Here is a 17,023-nt window from a genome sequence, read left to right as displayed (position 1 = left end):
TGCTTTTCCAAGAAAGAAGTCCATAAATGCAGTAAAGGCCAAAGGGTTGGATGTTAAATCAGGTAAAGCTTAAAAATAGACTTCTTTCCAGTTAAGTGGGCAGTGTGTTTAGTGTGAGAGGTATCCACTATATGATATAGAAAAATAAGCAGGAGTATTATTATGGCTGTGACATTGTGCTCGTGGCTTAATGATATTATTCTCTCTCACCTTGCTGGCCTTCAGAATGTTAATCTGTTCCTCATAGACAGTGTCTCTGTTCTTCTCCAGGAACCCGTCACACTGGTACTCAACCTGCCAGGGACAGAGATAGACATAATGGACTGCACTTACAGAAATATACAGTACATCTAAATACACTGACAACTAAATAAGCAAACATTTAATCAACTATGGTAATTACAATGCCTTCAGAAAGTATTCATACCCCCTGACTAATTCCACATGTTGTTGTGTTACAGCCTGAACTCAAAATTGATAAAATATTTTTTTTTAGCTGGACAGCCATTTTGAAGTCTTGCCATAGATTTTCAAGTTTTAGGTTATGTCCCTGCTGGAAGGTGAATTTGTCTCTCAGTGTCTGTTGAAAAGCAGACTGAATTAGGTTTTCCTCTAAGACTGTGCCTCTAAGACTATTCTGTTTCTTTTATCCCAAAAAACTCCCTAGTCCTTGCCAATGACAAGCATACCCATAACATGATGCAGACACCACCATACTTGAACATGTGAAGTGCGGTTGTGTTGTGTTGGATTTGCCCCAAACATATTCAGGACATGAAAAGGCATTTCTTTGCCATTTCTTTTTTGCAGTTTTACTTTAGTGCCTTTTTGCAAACAGGATGCATGTTTTGGAATATTTTTTATTCTGTACAGGCTTCCTTCTTTCACTCTGTCATTGTATTGTGGAGTAACTACAGTGTTGGTGATCCATCCTCAGTTTTCTATCACAGCCATTAAACTCTAACTGTTTTAAAGTCACCATTGGCCTCATGGTGAAATCCCTGAGCGGTTTTCTTACTCTTCGGCAACTGAGTTAGTGACTGGGTGTATTGATATACCATACAAAGTGTAATTAATAACTTAACCATGTTCAAAGGGATATTCAATGTCAGCTTTTTTATTTATTTTTACCCATCTACCAATAGATCCCCTTCTTTGTGAGGCATTGGAAAACATTATTATTGCAAACAGAGCGAGTCCATGCAACTTATTATGTGAACACTTTTTGACTCAAGAAATGTCAGGTTTAAATTGTAATTCATTTCTAAACATTTCTAAAAACATAATTCCACTTTGACATTATGGAGTATTATACAAAACGTGGAAATAGTGAAGGCGTGTGAATACTTTCTGAAGGCACCATATGTACAATTATGGACTCTGGATGGTTGTAGGGTCAAATCGCAAAAGACCCACACAATCCTGCTGTTGTGCCCTTCAGCAAGCTACTTACAGGAACTGTAATTGCTTAACTAACTAAACAACCAGCTCTATATCAAATGATTTAATGTATGATGCAGTTTAAACAGAAGCATTTGCTGAGAACAAAAAATTATGAACCAGATTAGTTTATATTCTGTGAGTTTATGAAAGTGTTCAGTCAGATGTTGAGTAACATGGGGAAATGAGTGCAGGCATTGATTGGAAGGAGATCCCTCTCAGTCAGAGTCTATCGTCGTTCCCCATTTGTCTGCCTATCAGCAGCCCCCAGCCTCCAGGCCAGTCTGGTCTAACACTTTACCCTAGCTCTCTCCTCTTTCTCACAGATAGGGTTGCAGGCTGTTCTCATTGTACCAGGATGTGAGAGAGAAAGAGCAGTGAGTGAATGTAGGTCCTACACGTTTTCACTTGGAGAGGGAGTTAGACGAAGAGAAACACCTTAAGGGAATCGGTTTAACGCCATCTTAACAGAGGAGAGCTGGGGACATCCTCCTTACATTAACAGGACTCTCATATACAGTGGGGGAAAAAAGTATTTGATCCCCTGCTGATTTTGTATGTTTGCCCACTTATAAAGAAATGATCAGTCTATAATTTTAATAGTAGGTTCATTTGAACAGTGAGAGACAGAATAACAACAAAAAAATCCAGAAAAACGCATGTCAAAAATGTTATGATTTGCATTTTAATGAGGGAAATAAGTATTTGACCCCTCTGCAAAACATGACTTAGTACTTGGTGGCAAAACACCTGTTGGCAATCACAGAGGTCAGACGTTTCTTGTAGTTGGCCACCAGGTTTGCACACATCTCAGGAGGGATTTTGTCCCACTCCTCTTTGCAGATCTTCTCCAAGTCATTAAGGTTTCGAGGCTGACGTTTGGCAACTCGAACCTTCAGCTCCCTACACAGATTTTTTATGGGATTAAGGTCTGGAGACTGGCTAGGCCACTCCAGGACCTTAATGTGCTTCTTCTTGAGCCACTCATTTGTTGCCTTGGCCGTGTGTTTTGGGTCATTGTCATACTGGAATACCCATCCACGACCCATTTTCAATGCCCTGGCTGAGGGAAGGAGGTTCTCACCCAAGATTTGACGGTACATGGCCCCGTCCATCGTCCCTTTGATGCAGTGAAGTTGTCCTGTCCCCTTAGCAGAAAAACACCCCCAAAGCATAATGTTTCCACCTCCATGTTTGACGGTGGAGATGGTGTTCTTGGGGTCATAGGCAGCATTCCTCCTCCTCCAAACACGGCGAGTTGAGTTGATGTCAAATAGCTCCATTTTGGTCTCATCTGACCACAACACTTTCACCAGTTGTCCTCTGAGTCATTCAGATGTTCAGTGGCAAACTTCAGACGGGCATGTATATGTATTCTTGAGCAGGGGGACCTTGCGGGCGCTGCAGGATTTCAGTCCTTCACGGCGTAGTGTGTTACCAATTGTTTTCTTGGTGACTATGGTCCCAGCTGCCTTGAGATCATTGACAAGATCCTCCCGTGTAGTTCTGGGCTGATTCCTCCCCGTTCTCATGATCATTGCAACTCCACGAGGTGAGATCTTGCATGGAGCCCCAGGCCGAGGGATATTGACAGTTCTTTTGTGTTTCTTCCATTTGTTTTTAATCGCACCAAATGTTGTCACCTTCTCACCAAGCTGCTTGGCGATGGTCTTGAAGCCCATTCCAGCCTTGTGTAGGTCGACAATCTTGTCCCTGATATCCTTGGAGAGCTCTTTGGTCTTGGCCATAGTGGAGAGTTTGGAATCTGATTGATTGATTGCTTCTGTGGACAGGTGTCTTTTTTTACAGGTAACAAGCTGCGGTTACGAGCACTCCCTTTAAGAGTGTGCTCCTAATCTCAGCTCGTTACCTGTATAAAAGACACCTGGGAGCCAGAAATCTTTCTGATTGAGAGGGGGTCAAATACTTATTTCCCTCATTAAAATGCAAATCAATTCATAACATTTTTGACATGCGTTTTTCTGGATATTTTTGTTGTTATTCTGTCTCTCACTGTTCAAATAAACCTACCATTAAAATTATAGACTGATCCTTTCTTTGTCAGTGGGCAAACGTACAAAATCAGCAGGGGATCAAATACTTTTTTCCCCCACTGTACCTTGTTTGTCATGGAAATTACCATGTTAAATAAAGGACAACGCTATGGCTGCCTGCCTTTCATCTATTTACACGACCCACATTTGGCATCAGACACACAGGCAGCACTTCAGTGGGGAAGTCTGTATTTAAAGTGCTAGCTCCTCTAAGTAGGAGCTAGTGTTGCTCTTTGAGTTAATTAGAGCTTGTGTTATAATGAGGAGCGGAGACACTGTAGGGCCACTGAGCTCACTCACACCAACACTATACTACACCAACACTATACAGTACTCACCCCAACACTATATTACACCAACACTATACAGTACTCACACCAACACTATATTACACCAACACTATACAGTACTCACCCCAACACTATATTACACCAACACTATACAGTACTCACACCAACAATATACTTACACCAACACTGTACAGTACTCACCCCAACACTATATTACACCAACACTATACAGTACTCACACCAACACTATATTACACCAACACTATATTACACCAACACTATACAGTACTCACCCCAACACTATATTACACCAACACTATACAGTACTCACACCAACACTATATTACACCAACACTATACAGTACTCACACCAACACTATATTACACCAACACTATACAGTACTCACACCAACACTATATCACACCAACACTATACTGTACTCACACCAACAATATACTTACACCAACACTATACAGTACTCACACCAACACTATATTACACCAACACTATACAGTACTCACACCAACACTATATTACACCAACACTATACAGTACTCACACCAACAATATACTTACACCAACACTATACAGTACTCACCTCAACACTATATTACACCAACACTATACAGTACTCACACCAACACTATACAGTACTCACACCAACACTATATTACACCAACACTATACAGTACTCACACCAACACTATATTACACCAACACTATACAGTACTCACACCAACACTATACAGTACTCACACCAACAATATACTTACACCAACACTATACAGTACTCACCTCAACACTATATTACACCAACACTATACAGTACTCACACCAACAATATACTTACACCAACACTATACAGTACTCACCCCAACACTATATTACACCAACACTATACAGTACTCACACCAACACTATACAGTACTCACACCAACACTATATTACACCAATACTATACAGTACTCACACCAACAATATACTTACACCAACACTATACAGTACTCACCTCAACACTATATTACACCAACACTATACAGTACTCACACCAACACTATACAGTACTCACACCAACACTATATTACACCAACACTATACAGTACTCACACCAACACTATACTTACACCAACACTATACAGTACTCACACCAACACTATATTACACCAACACTATACTGTACTCACACCAACACTATACAGTACTCACACCAACACTATACTTACACCAACACTATACAGTACTCACACCAAAACTATATTACACCAACACTATACAGTACTCACACCAAAACTATATTACACCAACACTATACAGTACTCAAACCAACATTATACAGTACTCACACCCACACTACACAGTAATCACACCAATACTATATTACACCAACACTATACAGTACTCACACCAACACTATACTCACACCAACACTATACTTACACCAACACTATACAGTACTCACACCAACACTATACTGTACTCACACCAACACTATACTGTACTCACACCAACACTATACGTACACCAACGCTATACAGTAATCACACCAACACTATACAGTAATCACACCAAAACTATACAGTAATCACACCAACACTATATTACACCAACACTATACAGTAATTACCCAAACACTATACAGTACTCACACCAACACTATACAGTATTCACACCAACACTATACTTACACCAACACTATACAGTAATCACACCAACACTATATTACACCAACACTATACAGTAATTACCCAAACACTATACAGTACACAAACCAACACTATATAGTACTCACACCAACACTATATTACACCAACACTATACAGTACACAAACCAACACTATATAGTACTCACACCAACACTATATTACACCAACACTATACAGTACTCACACCAACACTATACTTACACCAACACTATACAGTACTCACACCAACACTATATTACACCAACACTATACAGTACTCACACCCACACTATACGGTACTCTCACCAACACTATAGAGTAATCACACCAACACTATATTACACCAACACTATAGAGTAATCACACCAACACTATATTATACCAACACTATAGAGTACTCACACCAACACTATACAGTTCTCACACCAACACTATAGAGTAATCACACCAACACTATATTACACAAACACTATAGAGTACTCACACCAACACTATATTACACCAACACTATAGAGTACTCACACCAATACTATACAGTACTCACACCCACACTATACAGTACTCACACCAGCACTGAAGCAGGTAAATACGTTACCTTGCTTAAAGGGTCAATCTGCAGTTGAAACAATAACAAACCGCCACGCCGCCACTGATTTGGTAAATAACTGAGGGATGGGGCTGGAGAAATGTAATCACTCTCAGATTAATAGACAGAGCTATGGATGCAAGGACTGACCATCCATGAGATTCGATGTTCTAGTTTTAACCATGTTTTGACGCAATACAGTGTTAACAATTGCATTGTTTACAAACAAAGGGATAAACAAGCTTCTATTTTGGGTTCTGATGGGGTAAGACAGTTGGACTAAGCTCATGAGGCATGTATAAATTATACTCTTCAAGAATCAATGAATTTAAAAGTCAAAAATGGATGTAGCAATCGCAGATTGCCCGTTTAAGGCCAATGATGACCTCAACCAACAACCTTGGGGTCATCAAATGTTCACCTAACTGAAGAGCCATACATACAGGTCTACCCACCTTATCAGCAAAGTGAATGACAATGAAAGATGTGTTGGACATCCGTGGTTTCTGGAAATGGACGCTGCTTGAAAGGCGATCGTACAGCTTCTGGCACCAGTTCTGATCTGTCCCTTTTGGCACCTGTAGCAGCAGCGGGTGGAAGAAAAGAAGGAAAGAGAGAGAGATGATATAAAACCATGGAGGAAACCAAAACCTTCTACCCACGTTACCTGTGCTCAGAATCCTCATTATTTTGAGGTTGTCCCAAATTAACGTCAATAACTTCAAAGGGCTGCGGGATGAGACAGGATGAGTGAAATAAATAAGTAATCTGTTTTGTTCCAAAGGCCTTAACTCATAAAGATCTGGATGCAGGCAGGGGACACAGAAGCAGGCCACAGTGTGTACATTACAGTAGGATGAATCCAATTAACTGAGGCAAGAGGTTTAAAATGCTGGGATCAGCAGTACGCTCTGCTCTGCTCCCCACTTCAACACTTGAGACTACTCAAGTGCATCCTGCACTATAACTCCTCCCATGGCCAATCGTCCCTATAAACCTCCCCACTAATAAGTTAAGAACTATGTACTCTGGAGCTCTGGAGTAAAGACAGTGTTGATTTAGGACTAAGACAATATATGTAAGACAGGGTGCTCCACCTTGCATTCCTCATCCAGCAGGTCCAGGATGCCCAGCTTGGCCTCTATGACATCGATACACGGCTGGTTGTCATAGAAGTCGATGAGCGTCCAGGGGATCTGCTCCTTCATGTACTCCTCCTGCTCCAGCTTGAACACATGCTGAGGACACAGAGAGGAGACAACTGCACAGTGAGCTACAGCACAGCAGGTTATCAGTAATACTAAGTCATGAATTATTTCACTTCAATAAATACATGTTGAATACTCCTCTACAGAACATTGGAAACGAAAATTAATACTACTTTATACTAAAGTACCTATTAGAACATCCAATAGTCAAAGGTATATGAAATACAAATGGTATAGAGAGAAATAGTCCTATAATAACTACAACCTAAAACTTCTTACTTGGCAATATCGAAGACTCATGTTAAAAGGAACCACCAGCTTTCATAGGTTCTGAGCAAGGAACTTAAACCTTTTTTTACATGGCGCATATTGCACTTTTACTTTCTTCTCCAACACTTTGTTTTTGCATTATTTAAACCAAATTGAACAGGATTCATTTTTTATTTGAGACTAAATTGATTTTATTTATGTATTATATTAAGTTAAAGTAAGTGTTCATTCAGTATTGTTGTAATTGTCATTATTACAAATATATATATAAAAATCGGTAGCGCCTTTTTTGGTCCTCCAATAATCGGTATCGGCGTTGAAAAATCATAATCGGTCGACCTCTAATATGTATATCTATCTATCTCTCACACACACACACACACACACACACACACACACACACACACACACACACGCCACACACGCACACCACACACACACACACACACACACACACACACACACACACACACACACACACACACACACTACAGTTGAAGTTGGAAGTTTACATACACCTTAGCCAAATACATTTAAACTCAGTTTTTCACAATTCCTGACATTTAATCCCAGTAAAAATTCCCTGTTTTAGGTCAGTTAGGACCAACACTTTATTTTAAGAATGTGAAATGTCAGAATAATAGTAGAGAGAATTATTTATTTCAGCTTTTATATTTCTTTCATACATTCCCAGTGGGTCAGAAGTTTACATACACTCAATTATTATTTGGTAGCATTGCCTTTAAATTGTTTAACTTGGGTCAAACGTTTCAGGTAGCCTTCCACAAGCTTCCCACAATAAGTTGGGTGAATTTTGGCCCATTCCTCCTGACAGAGCTGGTGCCTAAACTTTAGACTTGTACTGTATATTAATTTACAAAAACATATATGGGGGATTGGAAATGGTGCAGACAATTACATTTATGGAAGCTACAATCTATCTGCAATATCAAAGCTGATCTAACCCCCCAAAAAATGTAAGTAAAAAAGGTAGGTAGCTAGATTCCAATCTAGTCTCAAACTCGCCTGGTTGAACTGCTGCTGAAGTTTCTCATTGGCGTAGTTGATGCAGAACTGCTCAAAGCTGTTTATTTCAAAGGTCTCAAATCTGTTCAGATGAAGAGAAAACATTCAAGTGTTTAATGAGTCAGAAGTCTCTGGTCTCCTGTCATCCTCTGTTGTGGACACAGTGATTCTAAATCATGGGCCCAGAGGAAAACTGCACCAAACAATCAACACTCATTCAAATCCAGGACTTCAGGACTGAGATGTTTATTGATCCCACTGATGTAGGGAGGTGAATAATCTGTCAATGTGCCCTTGAGCAAGGCACTTCACCTTAACTGCTCCTATAAGTCACTCTGGATAAGAGCATTTGCTAAATTACTATGTATGCCTGACGTGATAGCTGAAAATACAATGCTGAATAGACAGAGGCCATGGAAAACTGATCTTCCGAGTCACTGCTTGTGAAAAGCATGTAAAATAGTGACCAGGCTGCTATATCTGCTGAATGTCTTATATGGGGAGAGGTTTCCACTGTAGCTCAGTATCTCTCCCCTCCCTGCCCCAGCAGCCAATTAGGCCTTCAGTCAGACAGGGTCAAGCAGAGGAAGAGCACAGCTCCCCCAGTCAATATGGTTCTATACACTTAGTCTACTGTAATGAGAAGACGCACTTAAAACACAGTGGATGGAGATATTTAGCTGGAGAAATGCAGAGCGCTCACACATATGCGTCGACACAGAGGCACATCTGCAGACTCGAGGACACACACACACTGAGTAGTTATGAAATCTACTCATCAAATATCAAGCTTCTTCGTACCCTAGTACAAAGAACATGTTGTGACAGAACTGTGAGGCAAAATTAAGAATGTGGGATTGAGATGATGTTGTTCTGTGTGCCTGCTGTCACAGTGTGTTCATTTACTGCAAGCCTGGGATTATTTTACCATTCACCATGGCTGAGATTTCACTCCTGGCGCTGGCAAGAAAATCAGTTCTCACATAGTCAAGTTTCTCTCACAACTCAAACCAACCCACTGTTGAGCTTTGTTCTTAGAGGGTTTGGGGAGCACAGGTGGACAGTCTTACCCGTAGATGTCCAGAACACCAATGAAAGAGTGTTGTTTGGAGGAGGTGTGCAGGGACTTGTTGACGTACTCCACGATCCAGTCAAACATGTGGGCGTAGATGTGCTTGGCGAGTGCGTCGCGTGCATTAGCCGCCTGTTTGCGGGACATGTTCTTGACGTAGGTCTCTGACGTGGTAACCAGCTTCCTGTGACATAGCCAGTGCTCCATCTGCTCCAGCTCCACCCCCAGCAACTGGCAAAAATGCGCCAAGTGAGGGTCGTTCTTCTACAAACACACACACATTTAATAAAAAAATTAGGTATGAGGTATAGAGAAGATGCATGGTTTGGGGTTGTGATGTGGAACTAGAAACTCAAACAGAATTAAGCTCGATAAGACTGGATAGTGACGTACTAATATGTGGCAGGAGTCTCCGTCTCTCTCCGAGCAGATCTCCACGTTTCCCAGATGCAGGATGGAAGCTATGATTCTGAATATGCTGCTTTGATTGCTGTCGTTAACACCTGTCAAACAACCAGAGTAAGGTGCATGTTAACAGTTGTTCCATCGGGAGATTGAAAAACAACATGTTTCTATTTCTCTTTTGTGTGATTAGAAAAAAATGCCAACCAGTCTTTACGCCTGTTCTAATGTAGATGTGTTGCTAGCTTAGAACGTACCCATGCAGTCAGACACTTACCCAGTAACGTAAAGGCTTCTCTCGTCTTCTCAAAGTCATCAGCATCATTAACCCCCTCAATGAAGATGTTCTCTCCTTGTGATGTGAAGATGAAGTCCTCTGCACTGGCTTCAGGATGAAAGCAGCAGTTAAGTAGCGATATACATTAATGTATAAGACCAGTGTTCTTATTAGGAGGCCCTGACAGGCATGATAGGCATTCCATTATTCTCTGAATCCTTTAGTATGAGAAATAATTGTCTCTAGTAAACATGACATAAAGAGAATAAATTGCTTATGAAACAGATAGACAGTGGAATATTGTCTTCATCTGTGACACTTACTCAAGGCTAGGTCTTTGAACTCTGGCAAGCTAGCCGAGGCACACAGCTGGTAGAATATGTGGTAATTCCTCTCATCCTCAGCCTAAAAAGCAGAAATATACTACAGATATTACATCACTTAAAGGACCAATGCAGCCATTTTTACCTCAATATTAAATAATATCTGGGTAACAATTAAGTACTTTACTGTGATTGTTTTCAATTAAATTGTCAAACAGCAATTTCTCAAGCAAAAAGGTTGCTACAACTGTCTGGGAGTGGTCTGAGCGAGGGTCCTAATTGAAGGAGTCTAATGGGAGAGACATATAACCTAAAAAACTAGTTGTTATTGGCAGAAAGGAGGGCAAAATCTCTTTGTTATTGGTCTATTAACTTATTCTGCCTGGTGATGTCACCAGGGAGTCCAAAACATAATCCTTGCAAAACAAGCTGCAATTTCAGTCTTTTTCAACAGCTCTTACAATAAAAGGACATTATCAGAATTTTCACAATTTCACAGTATCATTTCAACCTGTGGAAATATATATAATATATATAAATCATATTTTTGCCTGCACTGCCTCTTTAACTCTTTATCAATAATATATTCTGAGTGAATGAAAGACTTGGGTAGTTTTGTTAGATCAGGAGTTCCCCCGGGCTGCAATTTAATCTTGTAGCTCTATTCATTGTTTTTTTTAAGTACTTAGATAAATTCATAATGATATTTGATTGTCTGGAAAAATGTGTCAAGTTAGGGCTTAATCAAATGCTTATTTAAACTAAGGAAAGTAAATGTGAAGGAAGCATGGACTTGCAGTAGTAATACAGAGTGAAACCAATTTCTTCCCAGACTGAACAACATGGAGTTACACGTACCTGAAAGACTACCCTTGACTTCTCCAGCAGATACGTGCGCATGTTGGCTCCTATGATGTGATAACTCCTGTCAAAACCAATCTGGATGTACTTCCCAAAACGACTGCTGTTGTCGTTGCGAGTGGTTTTCGCATTTCCAATAGCCTTTAAAGAGAAGAACGGGGCGGAAAAAAGTGTGAGAGTTTCAAAAGAAAATCTTCAAAAGAGATCAAAGGAAAATCATAACCGCTGTAAAATATATATTTCTATCCTCTCATATTGTAATTCATACCACACAAAAAAACCTTTATAGTCTCCTTACTGCTTGTAATATACCTTGACAGTCATAATGCTCCTAATTCTGAGCTGTGACACCTGCCAAGATGGGGCTTGAGCCAGTCGGTCCTTGCATACAGACCGTTTCTGCTTCTTCACTCTGAGTCCATTACAAGCCTCACGTCAGCTAGATCAGACAGAAATGTCTGACCGCCCTTCTCCTGAACGACAGACTGAAAACTTTCTAACTAGCAGCCTTTCCTGGTCTTATCATTCCACACAGGCTGAGGGACTTTGCTGTTAGGAAGGTTTCTGCTGATTCAGAATGCGAGAGAGGATAATGGACTCCTGCTGTGCTTGCTTAGCTTCTTCACATACAGTTTTCAAAATGATTCCCCATACAAGTACTTTTCTGTAGCCTGAACTCTCCAAAGTTACAACTGAAGATGTGGAGTTCATTATACTTTTTGTGTGCTGAGAAAGTTAACACGATCACGTTTTGACAAGAACCAACCTAATAGTGTTGCACGCTACAACAAAACTCCTGTACTTTTTCAATACTAGAACATGAAAAATGGTTCGGTACTAGAATTTTTGTTACTTTCAGTACTTCTGTCAAATGTGTCTCACGTTATATACGGATTGAGAGGATCGAGTCTGTCAAGTCATTTTTCTGAATCTTCTCAGGGGTGCCGTAGCTAAACAGGCTAATTGCGCTTGAAGCTGACCCAGCACGAGCCACTTTCGAGAACCAAGTGAGAGGAGAGAGAGAAAATGCAGACAGCACAACTTATTCTAACAAAAACATCATAGCGCCACGCCCGCAGCTTGCTGACAAAACTGGCTGCAGAAGCGAACTATGGGAATACTTTGCTTACAGATCAAATGAGGGCCAGCCCACCGAAACAACTACGCAAAAGGTGCTAGAAAGGAGTGCAGTGCAAGGGACGTTTAGCTCCAAAACAACACATACAACTATTTTATACTTAATATTAGCATTGTAACGTTATTCTACTAGCAATTGAATTTGAATCCTTTTTTTTTATTTTGACATGAACATATATTCAGCAAGACATTCATGTGAGCATTATAGTAGGATTACAACCCAAAAATAATGTGAAATGCACTCATAAAATGTGACGGTTTTCAATAGTTACCACAGCCACAAAGTCAAAATTGGCAATATTATCGTAAAAAATCTCGAAAACAAAAATGTTTATTTTTTTTTAAAAATTTAAGAGTTAGGCATAAGGTTAGCAGTGTGGTTAAGGTTACAGTTAAGTTCAAAATAACATTTTAAGAAGAGAAATTGTAGAAATAGGCAGGATTTACGACTTTGTGGGTGTGGTAACTAGTAACAACCCGACTGGACAGCAATAAACTTAGACTACTTCCGGTTTGCACTCGATTTCCCTTACTAGTATGCCATATAGCTGGCCTGGGCTGGTCTACAGTACGGGATCATCAACCCATCCTCACCTCCATGATGGGGCTGGAGGCCAGCACCTTCTCCTCAACATTGGTGTCGTTGGCCGACCCTCCCACAGTGGCGAAGAACCGCATGGCGTACTTAGCAGAGACGGTCTTCCCTGCCCCCGACTCCCCACTAACTATGATGGATTGGTTCCTCTCATCTCTACAGGAAGAAGGGAGAGAGAAAGACATTGGAGACATGTTGTAAGTTATTTACAGTTAAAAAGGTAACTGACCATCAGACAATATCAGATATTGCAATAACGCTACAGTAATACAGTGGATCAATCCTATAGTTGCACAATGCTAATCAACTCTGCATGACTGGAGTTGCCAGGACAATATAGCAGTGGGCCTTTACGTAGGCAGCGACTACAGCTTAATGTGGACATGGTATTGAGGAGGGTGACAGTTAATGTGGACCTGAGCACTGTTATTATCCACCCACACCTTCCATTGAAGACACTGTCTCTGCCTGGACTGCTTATTTAGACCCTCAGTCCCACACCAGCACTATCAAATTACATAGCAAATTGAATTAGGGGTCTAATCAAGTGCTTGATATGCAGCTGTGCGCCACACAGTAACAAATCAAAGGCTTCCCAAAGCAGACTAATACATAAAATGTGCTTATGAAACTGGCAACTGTACCAGGTCTGATACAGTAACAGTATCCCGGTCCTGTGTTATAACCAATTAGCTGTACCCAGAGGCTCATACAGCACCTGGCCATCTGCTTGTATGCCTCCTCAGCAACAGCAAAGATGTGTGGGTCCATGTCTCCCATGTTCTGCCCGCTGTAGGCATTGATGACCTCCTCTCCATAGATCTGCAGCTGCTCGTAGGGGTTGATGGCCACCAGCACAATGCCTTTGGAGGGGGGGATGGAGTGAGGGAAGGGAGGATAGAGAGAACAGTATAGCCAGTCAAGTAAAACGTTCAACTCTAAAATCACTATAACTCACAGTGATACTGTAACCGGTAGTTACTTAATCATATATTTAGTCATATATCTCATATATCCATGTGGGTGTGTGTATTTGTGTGTCTCCGGGGGTTGGGATAAAGCAAAAAGACTAATCTCTGTTTGTCCTGTGACAAACAAACTAATCTTCTTATTTAGTTAATCCTATCATACTGTACGTACAGAACAAAATACTACTGTAATTAAAAACACATTGATAACAACCCTTAGTCATTTTAACTATTACCTTTGATAGGTAAATACTACAAAAACCATATCACAACATCCAGATGGCCAGAGGAATGTAGAAGGTTCACCCAAGCATGCCCTGGCAGGGTTACTATGGGGACAGATCTCCCTAATAAAAGATGGTGGTGATATCTACGGCCAGTGTATACTCAACAGATTGTCTTTGCTCATTTCCTTTTGTCTGCTTTGTTTAGGATGAATTCCACACATGGCTACAGAGCAATCATTAGTTGCTTTAGTCAATGGAACGCTAGTTGATTGGGGATTGGGAGGACAGGTTTGTAAAAGTTGGGACAAGTCAACCAGTAAGGTCAATAAAAGCCTCAATCCTACATGGTGTATAATAGACCAGCTACACTAGTAAACATGGAGGACCTTGTAGCAAAAGGTCAGGCCAAGGGCTTTTGGAAGAGAAGCAACACAGGCCACATTGGATAAATCTAACTGATGTTAGTTGGCACTGCATAAACCAGTGTAATAGATGGCAAGATAAGATTTGAAGACTTGGATAGATTCCCCCCATCATATGTTCACTACCGTTCAAAAGTTTGGGGGGGTCACTTAAATGTCCTTGTTTTCCATGAAAACATACATGAAATTAGTTGCAAAATGAATAGGAAATATAGTCACGACGTTGACAAGGTTATAAATAATGATTTTTAATTGAAATAATAATCGTGTCCTTCAAACTAGGCTTTCGTCAAAGAATCCTCCATTTACAGCAATTACAGCCTTGCAGACCTTTGGCATTCTAGCTGTCAATTTGTTGAGGTCATCTGAAGAGATTTCTCCCCATGCTTCCTGAAGCACCTCCCATAAGTTGGATTGGCTTGATGGGCACTTCTTACGTACCATACGGTCAAGCTGCTCCCACAGCTCAATAGGGTTGAGATCCTGTGACTGTGCTGGCCACTCCATTATAGACAGAATACCAGCTGGCTGCTTCTTCCCTAAATAGTTATTGCATAGTTTGGAGCTGTGCTTTGGGTCATTGTCTTGTTGTAGGAGGAAATTGGCTCCAATTAAGCACCCACAGGGTATGGCATGGTGCTGCAAAATGGAGTGGTAGTCTTCCTTTTTCCAAGAACCCTTTTACCCTGTACAAATCTCTCACTTTACCACCACCAAAGCACCCCCAGACTGTCACATTGCCTCCACCATGCTTGAAAGATGGCGTCAAGCACTCCTCCAGCATCTTCATTTTTTCTCTGCATCTCACGAATGTTCTTTGTGATCCGAACACCTCAAACTTAGATTTGTCTGTCCATAACACTTTTTTCCAATCTTCCTCTGTCCAGTGTCTGTGTTCTTTTGCCCATCTTAATATTTTATTTTTATTTGCCAGTCTGAGATATGGCTTTTTCTTTGCAACTCTACCTAGAAACCTAGAAGACCAGCATCCCGGAGTCGCCTCAGCACCGGGGCCTCCCACTCCTCTTTCTATTCGGGTTAGAGCCAGTTTCCACTGTTCTGCGAAGGGAGTAGTACACAGCGTTGTACGATATCTTCAGTTTCTTGGCAATTTCTCGCATGAAATAGCCTTCATTTCTCAGAACAAGAATAGACTGACGAGTTTCAGAAGAAAGTACTTTGTTTCTGGCCATTTTGAGCCTGTCATCGAACCCACAAATGCTGATGCTCCAGATACTCAACTAGTCTAAAGAAGGCCAGTTTTATTGCTTCTTTAATCAGAACAACAGTTTTCAGCTGTGCTAACATAATTGCAAGAGGGCTTTCTAATGATCAATTAGCATTTTAAAATTATAAACTTGGATTAGCTTACACAACGTGCCATTGGAACACAGGAGTGATGGTTGCTGATAATGTGCCTCTTGATATTCCATAAAAAATCTGCCGTTTCCAGCTACAATAGTCATTTAGAACATTAACAATGTCTACACTGTATTTCTGATCAATTTGATGTTATTTTAAATGGACAAAAAAAATTGCTTTTCTTTCAAAAACAAGGACATTTCTAAGTGACCCCAAACTTCTGAACAGTAGTATAGATTCACCCCATCGTATGTTGCCTGTTTAGAGAGGTGGTATAGAGACTTACCACAGTATGTGTAGATGTGATTGGACTCGGTGAAGCGCACTTTGAGGTTGTGCAGGACAGCAGGCTCGTGCAGGTAGCTGAGAGCTGTGAGGTCATTCTCCCCCACCAGGATATCAGGGTTCCGGAGGAAGGGAAGAGCGTTGTCTTTGGGTCCGATGCGGTATTCCAACGGCTGGGACAGATGTTCAAGCAAAAATGTCACAAAAAATGATTACAGCCAAGTGTTTGCATGTGTACCTGTTGTAAGGGTAAGACCCTCATATTGCAGCACCATCCATAAGAATATTACAAATATTACTATCCACACAGCTTATTGAATTATTGAGAAGAGAAATAATCATTTTGTTATGTTAAAGGATATGACAGCATCTAGGTGTGTATGAATCATACCTGACAATCCCACCCTGCGAGGAGTATTAAATAGGAATTGTGATCATGAGTTGGTATGTAGGGGACTATACTGCTGCTACATGAGGTGATATGAAAATCTCATCATATGCGTACGTATTCAAACTACTCTTGGCACAGTGTACT

The 17,023-nt window shown here is 40.7% G+C and overlaps 1 protein-coding gene across 2 annotated transcripts in view; it reads right to left on the bottom strand.

Annotated features, from left to right (window-relative positions):
- LOC106568167 (unconventional myosin-Vb) overlaps positions 1 to 17,023 on the bottom strand; it is a 73,014-nt gene that overhangs the window by 34,177 nt on the left and 21,814 nt on the right. For both annotated transcript variants that reach the window (XM_014138255.3, XM_014138256.3), the window contains exons 3-14: positions 16,490 to 16,661; positions 13,943 to 14,087; positions 13,224 to 13,380; positions 11,490 to 11,633; positions 10,632 to 10,713; positions 10,309 to 10,416; positions 10,023 to 10,132; positions 9,628 to 9,893; positions 8,558 to 8,639; positions 7,151 to 7,291; positions 6,509 to 6,631; positions 211 to 294 (exon numbers count right to left, since the gene is read on the bottom strand). In XM_014138255.3, the coding sequence (XP_013993730.1) occupies positions 211 to 294; positions 6,509 to 6,631; positions 7,151 to 7,291; positions 8,558 to 8,639; positions 9,628 to 9,893; positions 10,023 to 10,132; positions 10,309 to 10,416; positions 10,632 to 10,713; positions 11,490 to 11,633; positions 13,224 to 13,380; positions 13,943 to 14,087; positions 16,490 to 16,661 (1,614 nt within the window). The remainder of the gene's footprint in view (positions 1 to 210; positions 295 to 6,508; positions 6,632 to 7,150; positions 7,292 to 8,557; positions 8,640 to 9,627; positions 9,894 to 10,022; positions 10,133 to 10,308; positions 10,417 to 10,631; positions 10,714 to 11,489; positions 11,634 to 13,223; positions 13,381 to 13,942; positions 14,088 to 16,489; positions 16,662 to 17,023) is intronic.

Source organism: Salmo salar, chromosome 13 (assembly GCF_965601325.2).
Source record: "Salmo salar chromosome 13, fSalSal1, whole genome shotgun sequence".
NCBI classification, from domain to species: domain Eukaryota; kingdom Metazoa; phylum Chordata; class Actinopteri; order Salmoniformes; family Salmonidae; genus Salmo; species Salmo salar.
The sequence above is the reverse complement of the archived record's forward strand: the minus strand, read 5'-3'. Positions and strand labels throughout refer to the sequence as shown.